The 19,870-nt window shown below is 37.8% G+C and overlaps 1 protein-coding gene across 3 annotated transcripts in view; it reads left to right on the plus strand.

Moving 5' to 3' along the window:
* The window catches only part of LOC764011 (neuronal acetylcholine receptor subunit alpha-7), a 28,704-nt gene extending 15,110 nt beyond the window's left edge, over nt 1-13,594 (plus strand). The window contains exons 7-10 of one of the 3 annotated variants that reach the window (XM_011675847.2): nt 5,139-5,248; nt 7,576-7,776; nt 9,373-9,489; nt 12,644-13,594. In XM_011675847.2, coding sequence (XP_011674149.1) covers nt 5,139-5,248; nt 7,576-7,776; nt 9,373-9,489; nt 12,644-12,823 — 608 coding nt within the window. In that variant the 3' untranslated portion in view covers nt 12,824-13,594. Of the gene's footprint in view, nt 1-5,138; nt 5,249-7,575; nt 7,777-9,372; nt 9,490-12,640 lie in introns of all 3 variants that reach the window. The other 2 variants (XM_011675848.2, XM_011675849.2) reach the window with 2 other exon arrangements.
* Nucleotides 13,595-19,870: the final 6,276 nt, after the last annotated feature.

A 19,870-nucleotide genomic window follows, 5' to 3' on the forward strand; every position in this document is an offset into this window, starting at 1 on the left:
GTTGGTTATTTTCTAACATTTCATCTTATTCACTTGACCTTTTAGCTCTTCCTCCAGGCTTCTCTTATTTTTATGTTGCAGATCCCCATTCTGAGCCGTCTTGTTTTCTGACACTAACTATACTCCAGTTTAAAGACTTGCACTCTTTCTACACGTATTTGTTTTGTGTTGAGGACGGCTTTGCAATGGAATGCGTTCATACGAGTTTTTATTCTCCTGATTTGGTTGGCCTCACTCGATAGGGTTGCGCTGTCATAGAAACGAGATCTTAAATGCAGCAAGCAAACATAGCTCATACCGTATGGACAGCATAACTCCATCTGAATCCGCTGTTCATACGGTGATATTACAGTGTGATTTATCATACCTGGGGGTTTCTTAGCAAGCTGAGATATTTATAGCAGTATCCGGACACCTACCCCCTGGACATCCACCCCCTAGGGCAACCACCTTCAAGGACGACTACCCCCACCCAGGACAACTACCCCCTAGGACAACCCCCCCCCCCCAGGACAACTACTCCCTGGACAACTACCCCTACGACAATCATCCTCTAGTACGTATACCCCCAGGACAACTATCCTAGGCGGTAGTTGTCTGGGTGGTAGTTGTCATGGGGGTAGTTGTTCTAGAGGTAGTTGTCCGGGGTTAGTTGTCCTGGGGTAGTTGTCCTAGGGACTTTCTTAATGGGATAGTAAAATAAATGTGTTTTTTTTTAAATATTTTTTATTGTGATTTTTCATGAACTGATTAGATAACGTTTAATTAGTTATTGAGAACGAGTGACTTAAAATTGCATTGGAGCACCGACTACGTTTCGAACCCGGAACCTATCGGTTCTACGATCAGAGCCCTGTATTATAAAGAGCTACGATTGATTAAAATCAATCGCAACTTGAAATTAATCGCAAGTGTGGAACTTAAGATACAGGAGTTGCGATTAATTTTAAGTGGTAAACATATCAAAATATTTTCCTATATATAAATTATTAGAAAGTGTTATATAAGCTGACTCATAGGCCTACAATAATTTTGAAATACGTTGTTTCGATTTATTTGGGACATATCCCATTTTGATAGTCGAAGGTAAAGAATCTTGGGATGTAATATGCAAAAACTGTTTACAAGACATCGATTAGAAGGAGTGGGACTAGTAAAATTTGGAGGTTTTGTATCCCTTTGATTGATTTAGAAGAAATATATTTCTTGACAACGCAATTACATGCTTACTTAAGTAGCTTTATTATTTTTTCAATGAAGTTAATGATGTAAATAATCGATTTGCAAACCAAGTTCTGCCATGAAATATGATTCCTGTATGGTTTAATGACAAGATCAAATATCTACCCTATTGACATTTCATAACGCATAACATCATGCATGTTCTTAGCAGAATGAATTTAATGTTCCAATAAATTTAATTGTTAGTTATTTTCTAACATTTCATCTTATTCACTTGACCTTTTAGCTCTTCCTCCAGGCTTCTCTTATTTTTTTGTTGCAGATCCCCATTCTGAGCCGTCTTGTTTTCTGACACTAACTATGCTCCAGTTTAAAGACTTGCACTCTTTCTATACGTATTTGTTTTGTGTTGAGGACGGCTTTGCAATGGAATGCGTTCATACGAGTTTTTATTCTCCTGATTTGGTTGGCCTCACTCGATAGGGTTGCGCTGTCATAGAAACGAGATTTCAAATGCAGCAAGCAAACATAGCTCATACCGTATGGACAGCATAATTCCATCCGAATTCGCTGTTCATACGGTGATATTACAGTGTGATTTATCATACCTGGGGGTTTCTTAGCAAGCTGAGATATTTATAGCAGTATCCGGACACCTATACCCCTGGACATCCCCCCTCGGGCAACCACCTTCTAGGACGACTACCCCCACCCAGGACAACTACCCCCTAGGACAACCCCCCCCCAGGACAACTACCCCCTGGACAACTACCCCCAGAAAACTACCCCTACGACAATCATCCTCTAGTACGTCTACCCCCAGGACAACTATCTTAGGCGGTAGTTGTCTGGGGGTAGTTGTCATGGGGGTAGTTGTTCTAGAGGTAGTTGTCCGGGGGGTAGTTGTCCTGGGGTAGTTGTCCTAGGGGGTAGTTGTCCGGGGGTAGTTGTCTGGGGGTAGTTGTCTCAGGAGGTTGTCGTCCTTGAGTGTGGTTGCCCTAGGGGGTAGTTATCCTAGTGTTTAGTTGACTGGGGGTGGTTATCCGGGGGTGGATGTCCAAGGGGTAGGTGTCCTAGAACCATTTATAGCATATGGAAAGCTCCGGGCAAGATTTCTCATCGTGCTGAGAAACACGGTGTGACATCTCTACTGTATTGACAGCGTTAACTCATCGACTAAGCACAGCGAATGCATTTCATTCAAAGCTTACATCGCGGGGAAAATCTCTGTATGGACGCATTCGTAGTTAGAATGATATTTCATTACGAAATTCATTTTGTTAGCGAACTGTATTATAAAGAGCTACGATTGATTCAAATCAATCGCAACTTGAAATTAATCGCAAGTGTGGAACTTAAGATACAGGAGTTGCGATTAATTTTAAGTGGTAAACATATCAAAATCTTTTCCTATATATGAATTATTGGAAAGTGTTATATAAGCTGACTCATAGGCCTACAATAATTTTGAAATACGTTGTTTCGATTTATTTGGGACATATCCCATTTTGATAGTCGAAGGTAAAGAATCTTGGGATGTAATATGCAAAAACTGTTTACAAGACATCGATTAGAAGGAGTGGGACTAGTAAAAGTTGGAGTTTTTGTATCCCTTTGATTGATTTAGAAGAAATATATTTCTTGACAACGCAATTACATGCTTACTTAAGTAGCTTTATTATTTTTTCAATGAAGTTAATGATGTAAATAATCGATTTGCAAACCAAGTTCTGCCATGAAATATGATTCCTGTATGGTTTAATGACAAGATCAAATATCTACCCTATTGACATTTCATGACGCATAACATCATGCATGTTCTTGCAGAATGAATTTAATGTTCCAATAAATTTAATTGTTGGTTATTTTCTAACATTTCATCTTATTCACTTGACCTTTTAGCTCTTCCTCCAGGCTTCTCTTATTTTTATGTTGCAGATCCCCATTCTGAGCCGTCTTGTTTCCTGACACTAACTATACTCCAGTTTAAAGACTTGCACTCTTTCTACACGTATTTGTTTTGTGTTGAGGACGGCTTTGCAATGGAATGCGTTCATACGAGTTTTTATTCTCCTGATTTGGTTGGCCTCACTCGATAGGGTTGCGCTGTCATAGAAACGAGATCTTCAATGCAGCAAGCAAACATAGCTCATACCGCATGGACAGCATAATTCCATCTGAATTCGCTGTTCATACGGTGATATTACAGTGCGATTTATCATACCTGGGGGTTTCTTAGCAAGCTGAAATATTTATAGCAGTATCCGGACACCTACACCCTGGACATCCACCCCTTAGGGCAACCACCTTCTAGGACGAGTGCCCCCACCCAGGACAACTACCCCAGACAACTACCCCCTAGGACAACCCCCCCCCCCAGGACAACTACTCCCTGGACAACTACCCCCAGACAACTACCCCTACGACAATCATCCTCTAGTACGTATACCCCCAGGACAACTATCCTAGGCGGTAGTTGTCTGGGTGGTAGTTGTCATGGGGGTAGTTGGATTAGTTTGGAGTTTTTGTATCCCTTTGATTGATTTAGAAGAAATATATTTCTTGACAACGCAATTACATGCTTACTTAAGTAGCTATATTATTTTTCCAATGAAGTAAATGATGTGAATAATCGATTTGCAAACCAAATTCTGCCATGAAATATGATTCCTGTATGGTTTAATGACAAGATCAAATATCTACCCTATTGACATTTCATGACGCATAACATCATGCATGTTCTTGCAGAATGAATTTAATGTTCCAATAAATTTAATTGTTGGTTATTTTCTAACATTTCATCTTATTCACTTGACCTTTTAGCTCTTCCTCCAGGCTTCTCTTATTTTTATGTTGCAGATCCCCATTCTGAGCCGTCTTGTTTTCTGACACTAACTATACTTCAGTTTAAAGACTTGCACTCTTTCTACACGTATTTGTTTTGTGTTGAGGACGGCTTTGCAACGGAATGCGTTCATACGAGTTTTTATTCTCCTGATTTGGTTGGCCTCACTCGATAGGGTTGCGCTGTCATAGAAACGAGATCTTAAATGCAGCAAGCAAACATAGCTCATACCGCATGGACAGCATAATTCCATCTGAATTCGCTGTTCATACGGTGATATTACAGTGCGATTTATCATACCTGGGGGTTTCTTAGCAAGCTGAAATATTTATAGCAGTATCCGGACACCTACACCCTGGACATCCACCCCTTAGGGCAACCACCTTCTAGGACGAGTGCCCCCACCCAGGACAACTACCCCAGACAACTACCCCCTAGGACAACCCCCCCCCCCCAGGACAACTACTCCCTGGACAACTACCCCCAGACAACTACCCCTACGACAATCATCCTCTAGTACGTATACCCCCAGGACAACTATCCTAGGCGGTAGTTGTCTGGGTGGTAGTTGTCATGGGGGTAGTTGTTCTAGAGGTAGTTGTCCGGGGGTAGTTGTCCTGGGGTAGTTGTCCTAGGGGGTAGTTGTCCGAGGGTAGTTGTCTGGGGGGTAGTTGTCCCGGGAGGTTGTCGTCCTAGAGGGTGGTTGCCCTAGGGGGTAGTTATCCTAGTGTGTAGTTGACTGGGGGTGGTTATCCGGGGGTGGATGTCCAGGGGGTAGGTGTCCTAGAACCATTTATAGCATATGGAAAGCTCCGGGGCAAGATTTCTCATCGTGCTGAGAAACACGGTGTGACATCTCTACTGTACTGACAGCGTTAACTCATCGACTAAGCACAACGAATGCATTTCATTCAAAGCTTACATCGCGGGGAAAATCTCTGTATGGACGCATTCGTAGAATGATATTTCATTACGAAATTCATTTGTTAGCGAACTTGTTGTTGATCGGGCATTCTTACCGTATAGTCACAATCTTTACATGATCTACGAGTTCTTATGGAACACCCTTTTATTCTGATATATCGTTCTGTCGCTTCCACACCAACTATAGCCAAATATTTCGACTGTGTCCTGATGATGGTGGCTGTATCGGTCGTGTTTACAGTAATAACCCTCAACATTCACTACCGGCATCCCAACTCTCATGTTATGGCGTCCTGGGTAAGAAACTGGAAATATAAGAAGGAAAAAAGAAGAGAGTTCGAGATGTAAACACCCATCATGACCTAATTAACCCGCCTGCTCACATTACTAACCCGCCATCGTCGTCTGAACGGGACGCGAATCTCCCTTTTCAACTTTGCTCGAAGGAATCTCGTGAAATTTACCTCGAATCACTCACAAGGCCCGTTTGCACTGTAATCCCTCGACCCCCCCCCTTTTTTTTTCAAAAAAAAAGAACATCCAAAATGATCGTCAGGGTATTAAGAAATTATAAAAGAATGACTCTTGAGCAAAGTTGGAGAGAAAGATTCGCTTGTTTCTTGAATGAATTCTTTCAAAACTTCGCTTGAATTCCTTCTGCATCGGACAGCCCTTCATTAATTCCCTTTGCATCCACTATACACTGCATTGCATCATTCTATGATTTTCATCATCACATCTTCATCACCATAACATTTTCTTTCTTTCTTTCTTTTTTTCCCCCCTTGATTTCATTTTATTTGTTTATCAAATTTGTTTTTTAATTGAGAAAAAAAAATTAAATTTCATGACTTTGCAGCCAAGTACTTCACCGCAGTACTATGTATGGTGTCCATGTCAGTTGTGAGTACGGTTCTAACTCTGAACGTGCACTACAGGCACCCAGAAACGCACGTCATGGGCAGATGGGTAAGAAGAAGAAAAATAAGTCTAGATAGTCCATGTCGGGGATACCTCGCGCAACACAAGCTGCACTAACACGCTTATTTACACATGTTTGGCATTACGTTTACACAAATTCTGCTAATCTTATGCATTTCTTCTTCTTGGCTGTCACAATAATGCCTTTCCTTTGGACTGTACAGTTTCTTGCCTGGATGTTTCGTATGATTCATATGTCATGAAATTTAGCAATTTTAATATCTTATTAACCATTACATCTACGAGCTGAATGAAGTCACTATAGTATATCATGATTATGAAGTTGAATAATATATATTTGTCTTGAATTTCTGCTTCCGTTGAGCTTTTCCCATCGAAATTCAGTCTGCGGTTGCTAAAATAGTGCACTATTTAGAATGTTCATGTAAATACAGGTAATATTTATAGAATGCATCTCCGTTATGATGTATAAAAACGGTGAAGTACTTCAAGCTGATTATCATTGGATGTCTTTTTACATCATTCTAATATTTTGGTTCATCATCTTCATTGCTTTTTGGTGTGTTTCGCAATGTATCCCTAAATTAACAATCATTCGTCCACATTTCATGATGCTTTGCAGACTAATCTTTTATACTGACCTTTGTAATTTTGGTGTATGTCGACTGGTTTTCCTTTTTTCCATTGCCAATTGCCAAATTATTTTCACCGACATTATATGATATATACTAACCAATTGTGCTTGAATTTGTGTGAAGAAAAAAAAAATCCGTTTATAATTATCAATCCATATGTGGTGTCTGTGGTTATATAAGTTGTTTATTGTTTTGTTATTCAGCTAACTGAACACAATACAAGTATCGAATTAAGGATTATATACCTTAGGTTGTTCTAGAACGTTTGAGGTATTGAATTATCTTCTGTTCTGTCTCGTTCAAAGTCAATAGTTAGAGTTGTGTTTTGGTGTAAGTCTTTTCCATTAAAACAATCGTTGTCATGTACAACAACACATTTATCAAAAAATGTTGCAACTGTTAGATTCCTGAGTTTTGTGTTAACATATAAGTAGTAATATCAGTTGAAAAAAATCAAACCTTGGATTGTGTAAAGTAGAAGTAGTAGTAGTAGTACGTGTATTAGTAATAGTAATAGCAGTAGTAGTAGTAGTAGTAGTAGTAGTAGTAGTAGTAGTAGTAGTTGTTGTTGTTGTAGTAGTAGTAGTAGTAGTAGTAGTAGTAGTAGTAGTAGTTGTTGTTGTTGTTGTTGTAGTAGTAGTAGTAGTAGTAGTAGTAGTAGTAGTAGTAGTAGTAGTAGTAGTAGTAGTAGTAATAGTATTAGTAGTATATCAGCTGTATTTACGATAGTTTGATAGAGGTAATAATATTCAAATTTCAATGAACACGAAAGCAAAGGTTTTCGAGAAAAATAGACCTTTGGCAATTTTGATAACCTTGTTCATATCTTATAGTAAATTTGCAAACTATTGCGCAAACACATTACGTAATCTGAACGTGATTTAGAACCATATGGGATATACCGTATAGGGTATTGAATTTGCCCTTGAGTTCATGTCTCGAAAGCCTTTGCGATCGTCTTTATCTGCTGATGGCACACTGCTTTCTTCCCACAGTATTTCTAAAGTATATCCATCCACTCCCCTTCCCTATCCACTCCTCCTATAGCAACGCAGCCTGCTTCTAGAATGGTTGCCATGGTTACTATACATGAAGCGACCCGGAAGGGAATGGTCGCCGTGTCAGCCGAAGCCCTCTCGTGACGATATGGGTCCTCCAGTCTTCAGCCACGTCGGTCCGAGTACAGAGATTCAGCTCATGGACAGATCGCCCAAACGGAAAGTCGGCACCAATGGGATGGTCCCTCAGGTGGGTGCTACTCTTTTCTTTTTCCTCGTTATACTATAGGATTTTTAGATTTTGTTTTGTAGTCTAGGACAACTACCGCCGTGACAATCCCATCAGATAATTTTCAGAGGACAACTACCCCCGAAACAACCATTTGTCCGGACAAATACTCCCGGAGAATCTCGATAGAGGCGTTATTTTACTTAATGGTACTTTTACAGGAGTATAGTTGTCCGTGGGTGGGAGTGTGTGAGATTTTCGTTCTGATATTTACATTGATCAGGTTGACACTGACACCAGTAAGGAAGCTCAAATAGAAAAGTAGATCACGAATGGCATATACTTCTCCATACCACCAATACCCCTAGGTAACTTAATAATGTCAATCGGTGTTCCAGGATTTTAGGAGGGAGAGACAAGTTTAGGGCAAGGAATTGATCATGATCATTCTTGATCCGTCATTTAATAGATGCTTATACGGTGGTAATAGGACAAATCAAAGTCACCTGTAGTCGACCTATTTATATTCTACACCTATACTAAATCAACAACAATAACGAAACAAAAAAGGGAACACAAATCTCCACCCGTCTCTCACATATGAGTTGACTGCCCCCCCCCCCCCCGATGCTGCCATTAAGAAGATGTTTGATTTTTACTTTGCAACATTCTTATCATCTCTATGGATGTAGCATTTGAGTAAATTGTTAACAGAGTGATTTGGTCCATAATAACACCCCCCCCCCACCCCCAGGTGGTGTTTTTTGAAGTGTTTTTCTCGTAATGTTTTTGATAAAGAGTTTGGTCAAGAAACAAATCTATGCACGTTTGGAAATTTAATTATAATACTCTTTCTCTCCTGGGGAACTGATATACCCCAGAGAACAACAGTATGCTGTCAAGCACGTACTATCACTTGGAATGATATTACTAAATGATGATGTATAACAGAGTAATGCACTATTTTCAAATCACCCTTCAAGACTATATTTGAATGTCGTTTGATTACTACTTTCCTTAACTGGCATGACTATTTGGGTTGACGATACAAGCATAACCAGACTGTAATACTTTTATGTCCTGTAACCATAAGGATTTTGCCCTTGTAAAAAATTAGCTATATTACGATAGGTAATATGGTCAAGTTTTTGGGGAAAATTATCAAATCACCTCCGTAAATGTACGTGTGATCATTTTAGTATTGTCATTAATAGCAAAGAAATGAAATTGAGATAGCGTCAAATTATTGTAAACTAGTTGCCCCCTTGAACACAAATCATGTTCATTTTTCATATTGTGAAAATAGAATGGAAGATGAACAGTAACATTCTCAAGAAAATTATACAAAACGGTACATAATAAGCTCCTTTATCTCATCGATAAGTTTTATGTTTTGCAATGCTTCATACAAAACGATTGCAACAATAACATTAAAAGGAGTGATCCTACCGTTTAGCATGATTTAATAAAAAGCATACCCAATTTTGCTTGAAGTTCATGCACATAACTCCAACCACAAAGACAAAAAAGAGTCCTAAAAGTATGTACTTTAATCACAATCACACGTACATGACTGAAAAAAACTCGTCCTTCTCTCTGATTTGATAATTTTTCCAGGGCACGTATTTAAATGACGCAAAGACGATAGGCATCAAGTACGCTAATTATGCCCACGAGGAAAGTGAGCCCATGATGCTGGATCACAAAGCATGCAAAGAGGGTAATTCACGTGAGGTAAGGACAACTTTCCCCCATCAGTCATTGCGAGACGGTCGTTTTTTGAGGACAATCGGATGTCCTCCGTTTACGGTACAAGCTCCGTACTGATCAGTGAACACGCGCGATCATTGAGCCGCTTTGCACTATGGCAGTGTCTTGTCCGATTTCATTTTTTTTTTTAAAGTCATGTAAAAATTCCCTGCTATGTTTCATATTACCCTGAAATATATCTCCGATAATTATAGAAGTCGATGACAAAAAATGATAGCCCACTTTCTATGGAGATTTTTTTAAATTACGAAACAGATTTCAAATCGGAAATGTCAATGCTAAAATATTCTACGCAAGATTGCGGCGAGCGACGTTGCCTAATCGTCACAATTGTTCACTCATGCGGAACTTGTCTCGTTAATGGGGGACATTCATTGTCTTTGAAAAGCGGATTTTTCTCCGACTGCCCATTGACCTCACTTTGCACACATTATGGCGACACTCTTTCATACCCATTTCTTTCTTGTTCTCTGCAAGGCACTATTTCTTGTACAGCATGCATGATTTGCAAAGGTTTTGAATATTTCAAGCCTCAAAACCTTGATTACGACAAACTCTTCAATGTCGTTTATAATCGAACAAGAGAGTGCAGTGCATTTTCCCCTTTTAGTTACCTTTAATGACTTTCCATCATTGCAATGATTGTATGAAAGTTTAGTTGATACCAATTGATACTTATGGATACCAAGACTCGGGTTATTCCTGAGTATCCTGACTCATACCGAGCATTTTCATCAAGTCATCTGATAGCTTTAACACAGTTTAAAGAAAGAAGGTGAAAAAAGGTCTTCACAGCCGACCTTACTCGTCATGTTCGGCCAAAATGCACCCATTTATGTACAGCTGAATATGTAATTACACGACAGATTCTGAACCGCAGTGAACTTTGATATATTGCATGCCTTCAATTTCGTTCCAAATCAGGTGTCTGAAAACCGGTGCTGCGCAGATTGTTTAGTTATTATTTTCACCCTCTTTCAGGTGTTTTAGGCATATCAAAAGCCCATGATTGAACGTATAGTGACCTCTCTACCAGTCATATCTCAAACTCGTTGCCATGGTTACTGCATTAAAGCTTACCTCTCATTGGTTGATCTATAACACACTAATAAGATATAATCGTACGGCACCAGTACACCAGGTTATCCCAATATAGATGATTTTTTTTTCTGGGAAAATTCCCCAGTGGCTGTTCATAATGGATTTCTAAAGTTTCTGCTATATTTACATGACACCGAATAACACAATTTGTATGATATGATGTCGAATAAGGTCTTATACTGTTTTCACACGAAAATGAAAAATTGGTGACTTCCCGTATTAGCTTAGTTTTAAAACTCAAATCGGAAATAGAAAAACGCGCGAGAATTGGATACATTTCAAAATATCAGACATATTAATTGGTAAATGAGGTTCGTAAATAAAGGGTTGCTGCTTCTTTTTATGGAGTGGCAGGCAGGCTATGCAAAACGAGTATTTGTGGGAAAAGATGAATAAACTCTTCTCTTAATTGTTCAATTATCTTACGAGTATAATGTGACCCACGCACGTTTCTTTCGCTGCACGGGTGTACGATAATTTATACAATGATAAATTTTGTTCCTATAGAGTTCTTCACCTATATTAGTATTACTGGCGCGTCCAAGAATCTTGTTATCTTTTTATAGCAGAGGCGTGTCCATCGTCGGGGTGAAATGGGGAGGGGGGGGGGTTCACCTCCCGTTCTCTGTTTGAAGGTTAAGGAAAAAAATACAACCCAATGGGTGAACAGAAAGCGGCGCTGCCTAAACGACCTCACCCCCCCCCCTCCCGTTAACCATTATGGACACGCCAATGCATTGCATCTGATTGGCAGTGTTATAAAATTTTACTTTTAATTTATAACTCGTGTGTTTTTGCGGTGTTTGTTTTCAGCACATACTACCATGTCGTGCGTTGCATCAACCGCATGTGATTTCTAGTTGGCAGGTGTTTTTCTCTCTCCTTCTCTTTCATTGGAAGTTCCTCGATGGAACAAATTTATCTATAACTATCACAAATTATCTTATTTTGCCTGTTGCACTTATTTTTTTTCATATTTTAGTCTCTTTCATGCCAATATATTCTACAACAGGAACATAATTATTCTGTTTCTGAGTAGAGCCTACATCCATGTATAGCATTTACATCTATACGCTTCTAAAATGGAAATCACTACCATATTGCATATTATCTGAATTTTGTCTTCAATATGCAATTTTCTCTATTTACAGTTTGAAAACGAAGAATAGTTGTGAGATTTGTTGATTATTTGTATAACTTCGGCCTCTATGTTAATTCATGATAATGTTATAAATTCAATGATGTTGTTTTTCAATTTGCACTTTGTATATTATGTTTCTTCCTTCGGGGACTAAACACTAGTTAGATTAATTTATCATCATGATCATAGTGCGATGGACTATTGACAGAGAAACTCTTCTGTACTGACACCATTTCTGTATGTGGAAACGTTCTTTTTTAATAAACAGTTTGATTGGCGACGCAAATTGTTTCGAGGTTTCTTATATATTTTTTAAAGATTTTGTAACATCGGTTAAATAACAGATATTCTCATTGTTAATATCTGTTTAATTCCAAAACATGGGTATGATCAGTTGCGCACGAACAGGAAAAACAAAGTTCTGTTAAAAGTATTCGAGTATATAGTTATGTCACATTGGTCTAAATGCCTTATCTCCAGTAAATTCAAAACAAAAATCGAGCTAAAGGACCAAGAACTGTATAGAAAGAAAAATGCAATTAGCCATAATAGTCCCATCACTCGAATTCTAACCATGATAGGAATATAGACAAATTGGACACAAAAATAGGTTTTATAAAATGCATCCCATTGGTCGTATTACCGCCCAATATTAAGAAGGAATATATGCTGGCAGGGTCGTTGCTAGAGGAGGTGGGGTGTGACCCCCCCCCCCTCCCTGTCGGAGTTTTGTAACGTTGCCCCTTCCCAAAGATAGAACCAACATGACCATTGGGACACAGGGCATCAAAGGCGTATCCATATTGCATGTATGACCTTAAAAACTGAAGTGCCCATCTTTATCTTGATTTTTATGTTACTCTTTATCGTCAGCAGTTGGATCTAATCATAAGGGAGGTCCGTTTTCTGACCGAACGCTACAAACTCAAGGACATGGAAGACGACGAGATCCATGACTGGAAGTTCGCGGCCATGGTCATCGACCGCTTCGCCATGGTCTTCCTAACCATCTTCACGGTCGTCGCCACCGTCGTCATCCTCTCCGACCACCCCTAGTCGGACGATGTCGGGGGAAGACTCGGAAATACTGGTTACCATGCTGAACAAGAGATTTATGATGAAAGGCAGAACCGTTAGTTGTCGCGCTTTTTGATCTCTACTTGCCATTGTCGAAAATTACACAGATGCGGTAGATTGCATCATTTTGTCGTTCGGAACTTTGTCGTGCTTACCCCATCCGAGCACATTGGGAAATCGTTAAGTCTTGAATATTTGTCGCCACAACTATCTGAAACGTTCAACACTTACGAGCTCGACAACCATTACAACGGTTTCCAAAAAGACGTTTGCACACTTTCATTGGGGAGTAAATCCCTGGACATCATCGTCTCGAGCCATGCGGACATGGTTCGATGTCATTCATGCTCGAGCTCGAGCTCATTCACGTCTTCGTCGAGGAATACCTTTGTGTCAGCAACAAAGTGTCTTCCAGACAGCTCTGATCGACGAATTGAAGCCTTTTCAAGGAGAGGTTATGACTCGATTGATTGTTAATGATATGGAAGGCAAAGATATTTCAAATATTACGTTGGCCTTTAAAAAAATGAGACAAACATCAGACTACGGGGAAACTTTGAGGGAAATAACCATACTTTTGAAAAACGTGATTTGAAATACCTTCTGCTTGGCGAACTTGATAAAAAGGTGTTTATTGCTTTTCAGTGGATATAGTGGTAGATGTATATATAACTTTAGCTATTATAACAAGATTGCTTCTTTTCACCAATTGTGTATTTTGCTGAGTAAAGTATTTTTAAAAGGGAAAAATGTACGTATTGTTCATGTTCTTCTTTCAAACATACTCCAAAGTGATGAATCTGAGCAGGTCTTAATGTAGTTATCTAAAAATCATAAATGCGTGGGGTACGATTTTAGACATAATAATTATTTACGTGGATATCATAAGTTTATTTGAAGACTTTCTTTGTGTATCTTGTAAACTTTTATTGATATATTATACAATCTTTCAGTATTGTATCATAAATTAATGTATACATATCGCTTATTGATTAACGCATTGTCTTTTTTATAACGGAAAGTTTGAGATAAAAATTACGAGTATAAAATAGAAGCTGGATTTGCTCTCTCTTGGAATTTAGTTAGAATAGAAATGTGATGATTTCACGTTGTTGAAAAAGAAACGTATTGTTAAATGTGTGCATTTTCTACCAAAAGCAAATAATAATTTGATTCTCGTAATTATTGATTGTTATCAATTTGCATTGTTTTATATATATATATATCATATTTACCGAAAATTACTAAAAAATAGAACAAAAACATCAAATAGCATTTTACTTAGAAATTCCATTTAATTTTGTTTTTTTATTGTTTTAGCAACTCGCAAGTAGTCACAATAATAGCAGAAGTCAATTTGAAAAAAAGAAATATGGTTACACTTATAAGAAAGTAGATCAAAAATTGTTAGAGCTAACAAATTAAATTTAATGATCAAATATTGAGTTAATAAACTACTACAGCGTTTATTTTCTTCAACTAGGTTTCAAGATTAACTTACAAAAGATATCAAATTGAGAACCTTGCCATTCTACAGTAGTTCATACATAATCTTTAGATTGGATTGATACGATTGTGTAAGTTATATCTTCAAGGACATGTAGCGGCAAATTTTATTAGATACAATAATATATTTTAGATAGATGTTTCAATCTTTGAGTATTGTATTGTGTACTTCGTTATCATTCTATTTAACACTACTGTTCTCCGTTTTCCGAAAACTGTATGTTTCGCTGGTCGAATATTGTATCTGTGAATGGCATATTTTGAGTGCGTTGGCATACGGATTATGAAATGCATTCGTTAATTCTGTAATGTACAGAGTACCGGTATGAATGTAATTGAGGATATCACTTTCGGGAATATCCGTTTATGATTTATACCCGTTGATTGTTTCTTATCATGGCTGAAATGTAGGGCTATGACTCTTCTTGTGACGTACATCATTCGTTATTTGTCTTTGGACAGGGGCGTCAAAAGGCGGGGGCATGGGGAAATTGCCCCCCCCCCCCACTTCAAAAAAAAAAGACAACATAGCATTTGCCTCCCTCCCCCACAAACACACACCACACAGTCACAAACACAATTAATTTGTGTGGGTTTTATTAAAAAAAACTCTACAATGCATTAAATGCCTTTTTGTAACACCCCAAAATTGTAAAATTTCATTCCGTGGGAGGGGGCAGCCCCCTTCCACACCCTCATTACGTTTGAGAGCATGTTGACGCCCTTGTCTTTAGACTAAGGTGAATGTAACAGATCATGACGAAAAATATGTAAATAAGACGACTCTTTTTAAGGTATATAACCACAGCATAAGGAACATCTTTTGTTGGAAAAGGGATTCTTATTTTTTCATGGGCCATCTCAATGCATAATGTTAATGAAAATACTAGGTCGCAGCGGTGGAGCAGAAATACTATAAATTATCATAATGCTAATAACATTTTGACTAGAATTATATCATTAATAACAAAGTAGGAGATATTTCGCTGATATACAGTACCTTCAATTGCAGCGGTCAAGTAGATTCAATGAAGCGCAGTTAAATGTGAATATAATTACTTTTTATATCTTCCTTATGATTTGTTATTATTATTTTTGAGTTGCGGAGAAATTTGTTGCAAGATTTTTAAACAATGTTATGTCAGAAATATAATGTTAACATGCAGAGTGATATTCGAGAATGTGAATTTCGATATCCCTCTTTGAGAGAATTTTTGACTGTTCTTCTCCAACGGCGAGAGTTTCTGTAAATGATGCTTTTTTGTATAGTTCTACATAATATATAAAGTCGGGGTCTCGGGGAATAATTTTTCGGAATGATGTATGTTTAAGATAAATGTTTTTGTCTATATTGTGGCTATTTTGTGGACGCACCAAATAGTGTTTAAAAAATTTGACACAAGTTGATAGTTATTATTTCCAAACGGGGCAAATTACAGAATAGTCTAGTCTCGTTATTGGGGACATTGTACAAATGATATAGTAGAATAGGATTAGCTTTGACACTTCAAAAATGAGCGTTACCACACTCCTCGAGACATTATAAATGATTGTTGAATTTGAATCATGTTAATTGTGTCATGACTGTGTCTTAACGAATGAAAAGGAATGAAAATGAAATCAAACATGGGAAAATATCAAAATGTGTGTGTTAATCAGCTTTTGTCAGACTCGATGATATTTCACAACCTTCAATGTGTGCGCCATCCATGGGTTAAAAAGAAGAAAAAATATGCACATTAATAACCAACGGTATCACATCTTCACTTTCCATCTCTCTCCTTCTCTCCCCTCTACTCTCTTTCTTTTTATCCATCCTTCCATCCCCTTCTCTTACTCCCAATGAGCAATGTCACGGTCATTCTATATATAGAGAGAGAGAGAGAGAGAGAGAGAGAGAGAGAGAGAGAGAGAGAGGCAGAGACAGAGAGACAGACAGAGATAAATTCCTTTTTAAAAATGTTGCATAATGCATTTGTTATTCCTTCAAAACACAATCCATCCTCCAAACAAATGAAGAATTTACCGTCAACAACAACTATGCATTTTGCAACATTGCTCTTTTGACTTTTTGCCCATATTTAGGTGTACTGCATATTCCGTGATTACATAATCATTACAAATGGGCTTCGTTGTAAAGGGTAATATAAACATGCTTTTCAATGATACCAACGTAAGGTACGATAATGTACTAACAAGAGAGATATCAACGCTAATACTTGGAATTGCATAACTTTTTGAGGAGTTAATTTAAATAAATTCCTCCATCCCATCTCATACTCTCTTTTGTCAGTCTCTTTTTTTTTCTCTCTCTCTCTCTCTCTCTCTTTCTCTCTGTCATCACCTCCTTCTCTGATTACTTTCCCCTCCTCCCTCTCTTCTCCATCTTTTTTTTCTCTCCCCCTCTCTCACTCACTCTATAATCAAACTCCACCCCTCTCCCTCTATCCCCTTTATATCCCTTTATTCTCCCTCCCTCCACTTCCTTATCTCTCATTCGACATCATCCTCCATCGCCTGTCGTCAACCATCCATGTATCACAATCCTCACCAAAATTTTTCATTCACCTACCAACCATCTATACATAGTTTTCTTCTCTGTTTCAACAAAAACACACAAATGAAATGAAAGAACTGATTGTAACCGAGTTCATTATTTATTGTCACCAATGCATGCAATGACAATGAACTTTCATAATTGGCAAATGAACTTATCACTGATAAATCCAAGTTGCAAGCTTTTGACAATCACTTAATATCTGAAAATGACCCCTACCCCCCCCCCCCCCCCCTTCAGAATATTATTAAGAACGTTTACCAGTATTTATGAACTTAACCTCTTTATTTCAAAGTAAAGGTACGCTGAAGAAAGTTTCAAGAAATAAATCGATGGGAAGAAATAGAACGTACTAGCAAAAGCAACAAAAAAAGTAATAACAAATAATATATTACAAAATATCAGTTGAGGAGAAATTGGTTGATACCCGAGTATGCAGTATGGTTATAACTTATAAAGGAAGAAATAACCATTCCCATTAAAAGTTTGAAAACAATTATTTAGTGTTACGGTTCCTCACGTTCTACTTAATGCCCCGTTCCATTAACAAAGATTTTTTCAAAAAATTTGGAAAATAAATTGGGAAAAAATTGCAAGTTATTCAGAACAGGTGTTCTTTATCATCAGCATGACACCTGCAGCGGATGTGCATGTCATACATCACATATATCATATAATAACTTCATAAAATCAAACAATATTCTTACAGCGAACATAATATAACAACATATTAAACTGGTGGACATGTATTCAAAGTACAAAAATACTAATCCTTGAATCCTTACGTATAATACCTCTTGCACTGTTTCCAAACACGTTAACTGAATACACAGTAGCTGAATTAATTTGTTTACTGATTAACAAGATTAATTGAGTTATATCACCTGTTCAGATTAACAAACGCTTTGACTCAATGCAAAATGATAGCACCCAATAATGATAAAACCAAATATTCATCAGGTGCTAATACTTTTCATCATCCCTTCACCCCCCCTAGTCTTCAATACAGACTCCATTTTGACACTTAAACAATAATAACATTTAAATTGTCTGTTGTCACCCCCCCCCCCCCTACCCTGCCCTCCCCCTCCCCCCTCCCCCCCCCCAAAAAAAAAAAAAAAAAATCTCCCTAATACAATACAGACTTCCAATTTGACATTTAAACAATAATAACATTAAAGTCAACTGTTTTTTAACCTCCTTTGTTACCCCGGTTAAACCCATGAGACCAACATCAAACCAAAAATAGACCCAATCGTTAAACAAAATCACGTTTATACTATCCTGAACAGGAAATATGCGGTACTGAGGTACGACTGTAAATGACCACGTGTGTACGAGCTAATATTAGCATTACGAAGACTGAATCACATTACATGTACATGTATATTACTTGTACAAAAACACTTACCGATAGAGGTTTACCCAGGGAGGTGTTTCCTGGTTTACCTGATTTTTTTTTGGTACCATATGAATTGTTATCAAAAGGGCAAGATACGGCTGACCTCATAAACATTCATATACAGTGAAACCTGTTAAAACAGATCACTCAAGGGAAACGGTATTCAAGGGAAACTAAAAATGTGGTTTTTGTAGACAGGTGGTCTGTACTTTATACAGGTGGGTTTTCTATACTGGTGGTTGCTAAAGCAGGTTTCAATGCACCAGTTTGTTGTGACATTAAAACGTGAAATAATGAAAGAGCCACTGACGAACTGCTGCCTTCAAAATTTCCCTAGGCATAGGATTTCTTGTCAACAAAATCAACAAATAGTGGAAGAGCCAAGATATAATTTCCAATTATCATCTTCAGAACCAGAGCGATTACTGTTACGTTTTCTCACTCCTTACCAATGTTTTAATACAAAATGTGACCGGCAGCTGAATTTACACAATTTGCTCCTCTCCCTATGGAGATTTTGTAAGGGCGAAGGACAACTTAAACATGTACCTGCCCTTGACATTAGTAAGTAGGTTGGTTTGTGGAATAACTCATAGCCTGCGGCCCTGTTTAAACTTGTTGAAATTTATACAAAACTTATATAAAGAAACGTATAAAGAAAGGAGAGTGCAGACTAAAAAGCAGCATCAGATTAAGAAATGTTGTATAAAGAAACAAATTGTGAAGAGGTCGATTGATACAACAGTTGGTCAATATCAGCGGGCAGTTTTGCACACTCACGATAAGCCCCACCCAGTTACATGTATATGATTTTCATAAAATACGAGGTTCAGTATATTCGAAATGATGCTTTTAAACAGGCGTTTCATTAAACGATATTCAGACTCGAGGGGCAAATTAATTACTGATCGTTTCTTGTTTCTAAATACCATTTCACGACTGATCCAAATCATGACCCCCCCCCCCCCTCCCCTCAAAAAAAAAAAAAAAAAAAAAAAAAATGCTACAGGAAAGATTCAGGAAATATCGCAGTTGTACATGGAAGGCAATATGAAGAGACAAGTTATGACTCATGATTTAGACAATGAACACAACTTTCAGAGGTCACTCAGAACAATGTTAGCACTGACCAGACAATACATACATGTACATTACAGGTTCAAATCTAATGCAATTTGAGCATGGAACATACATGGCTCAAAATCAACAAAAATTATCATGGTGGTATCAACCAAAAATTGAAAAAAATGCTACATGGTACAAAACGTCATGTTTAATTGACAATGCAAAGACAATACATATGTATAAGAAGTACTTGCCTAAACGAAACAAATATTATTTTAAATCCTCAGAAAAAAAGGGATAAAAAAATGCCTACATGTACAATGTACATGTAAAACTGCCACAAATCTATTGAAAGTGGCTTATTTGTCAGTCAGTAAACATGTACCTTTGCAGAAAATTGGCAGCATGGATAATTTTATGGCAAGCTTCTTAAATACATTTTTATCTCCCCCCACCACCACCACTTTATCCCCAATACATGAAATAAAACCGATCA

The sequence above is a fragment of the Strongylocentrotus purpuratus genome, unplaced genomic scaffold (assembly GCF_000002235.5).
Source record: "Strongylocentrotus purpuratus isolate Spur 01 unplaced genomic scaffold, Spur_5.0 spur5_scaffold_9, whole genome shotgun sequence".
Classification (NCBI taxonomy): Eukaryota; Metazoa; Echinodermata; class Echinoidea; order Camarodonta; family Strongylocentrotidae; genus Strongylocentrotus; species Strongylocentrotus purpuratus.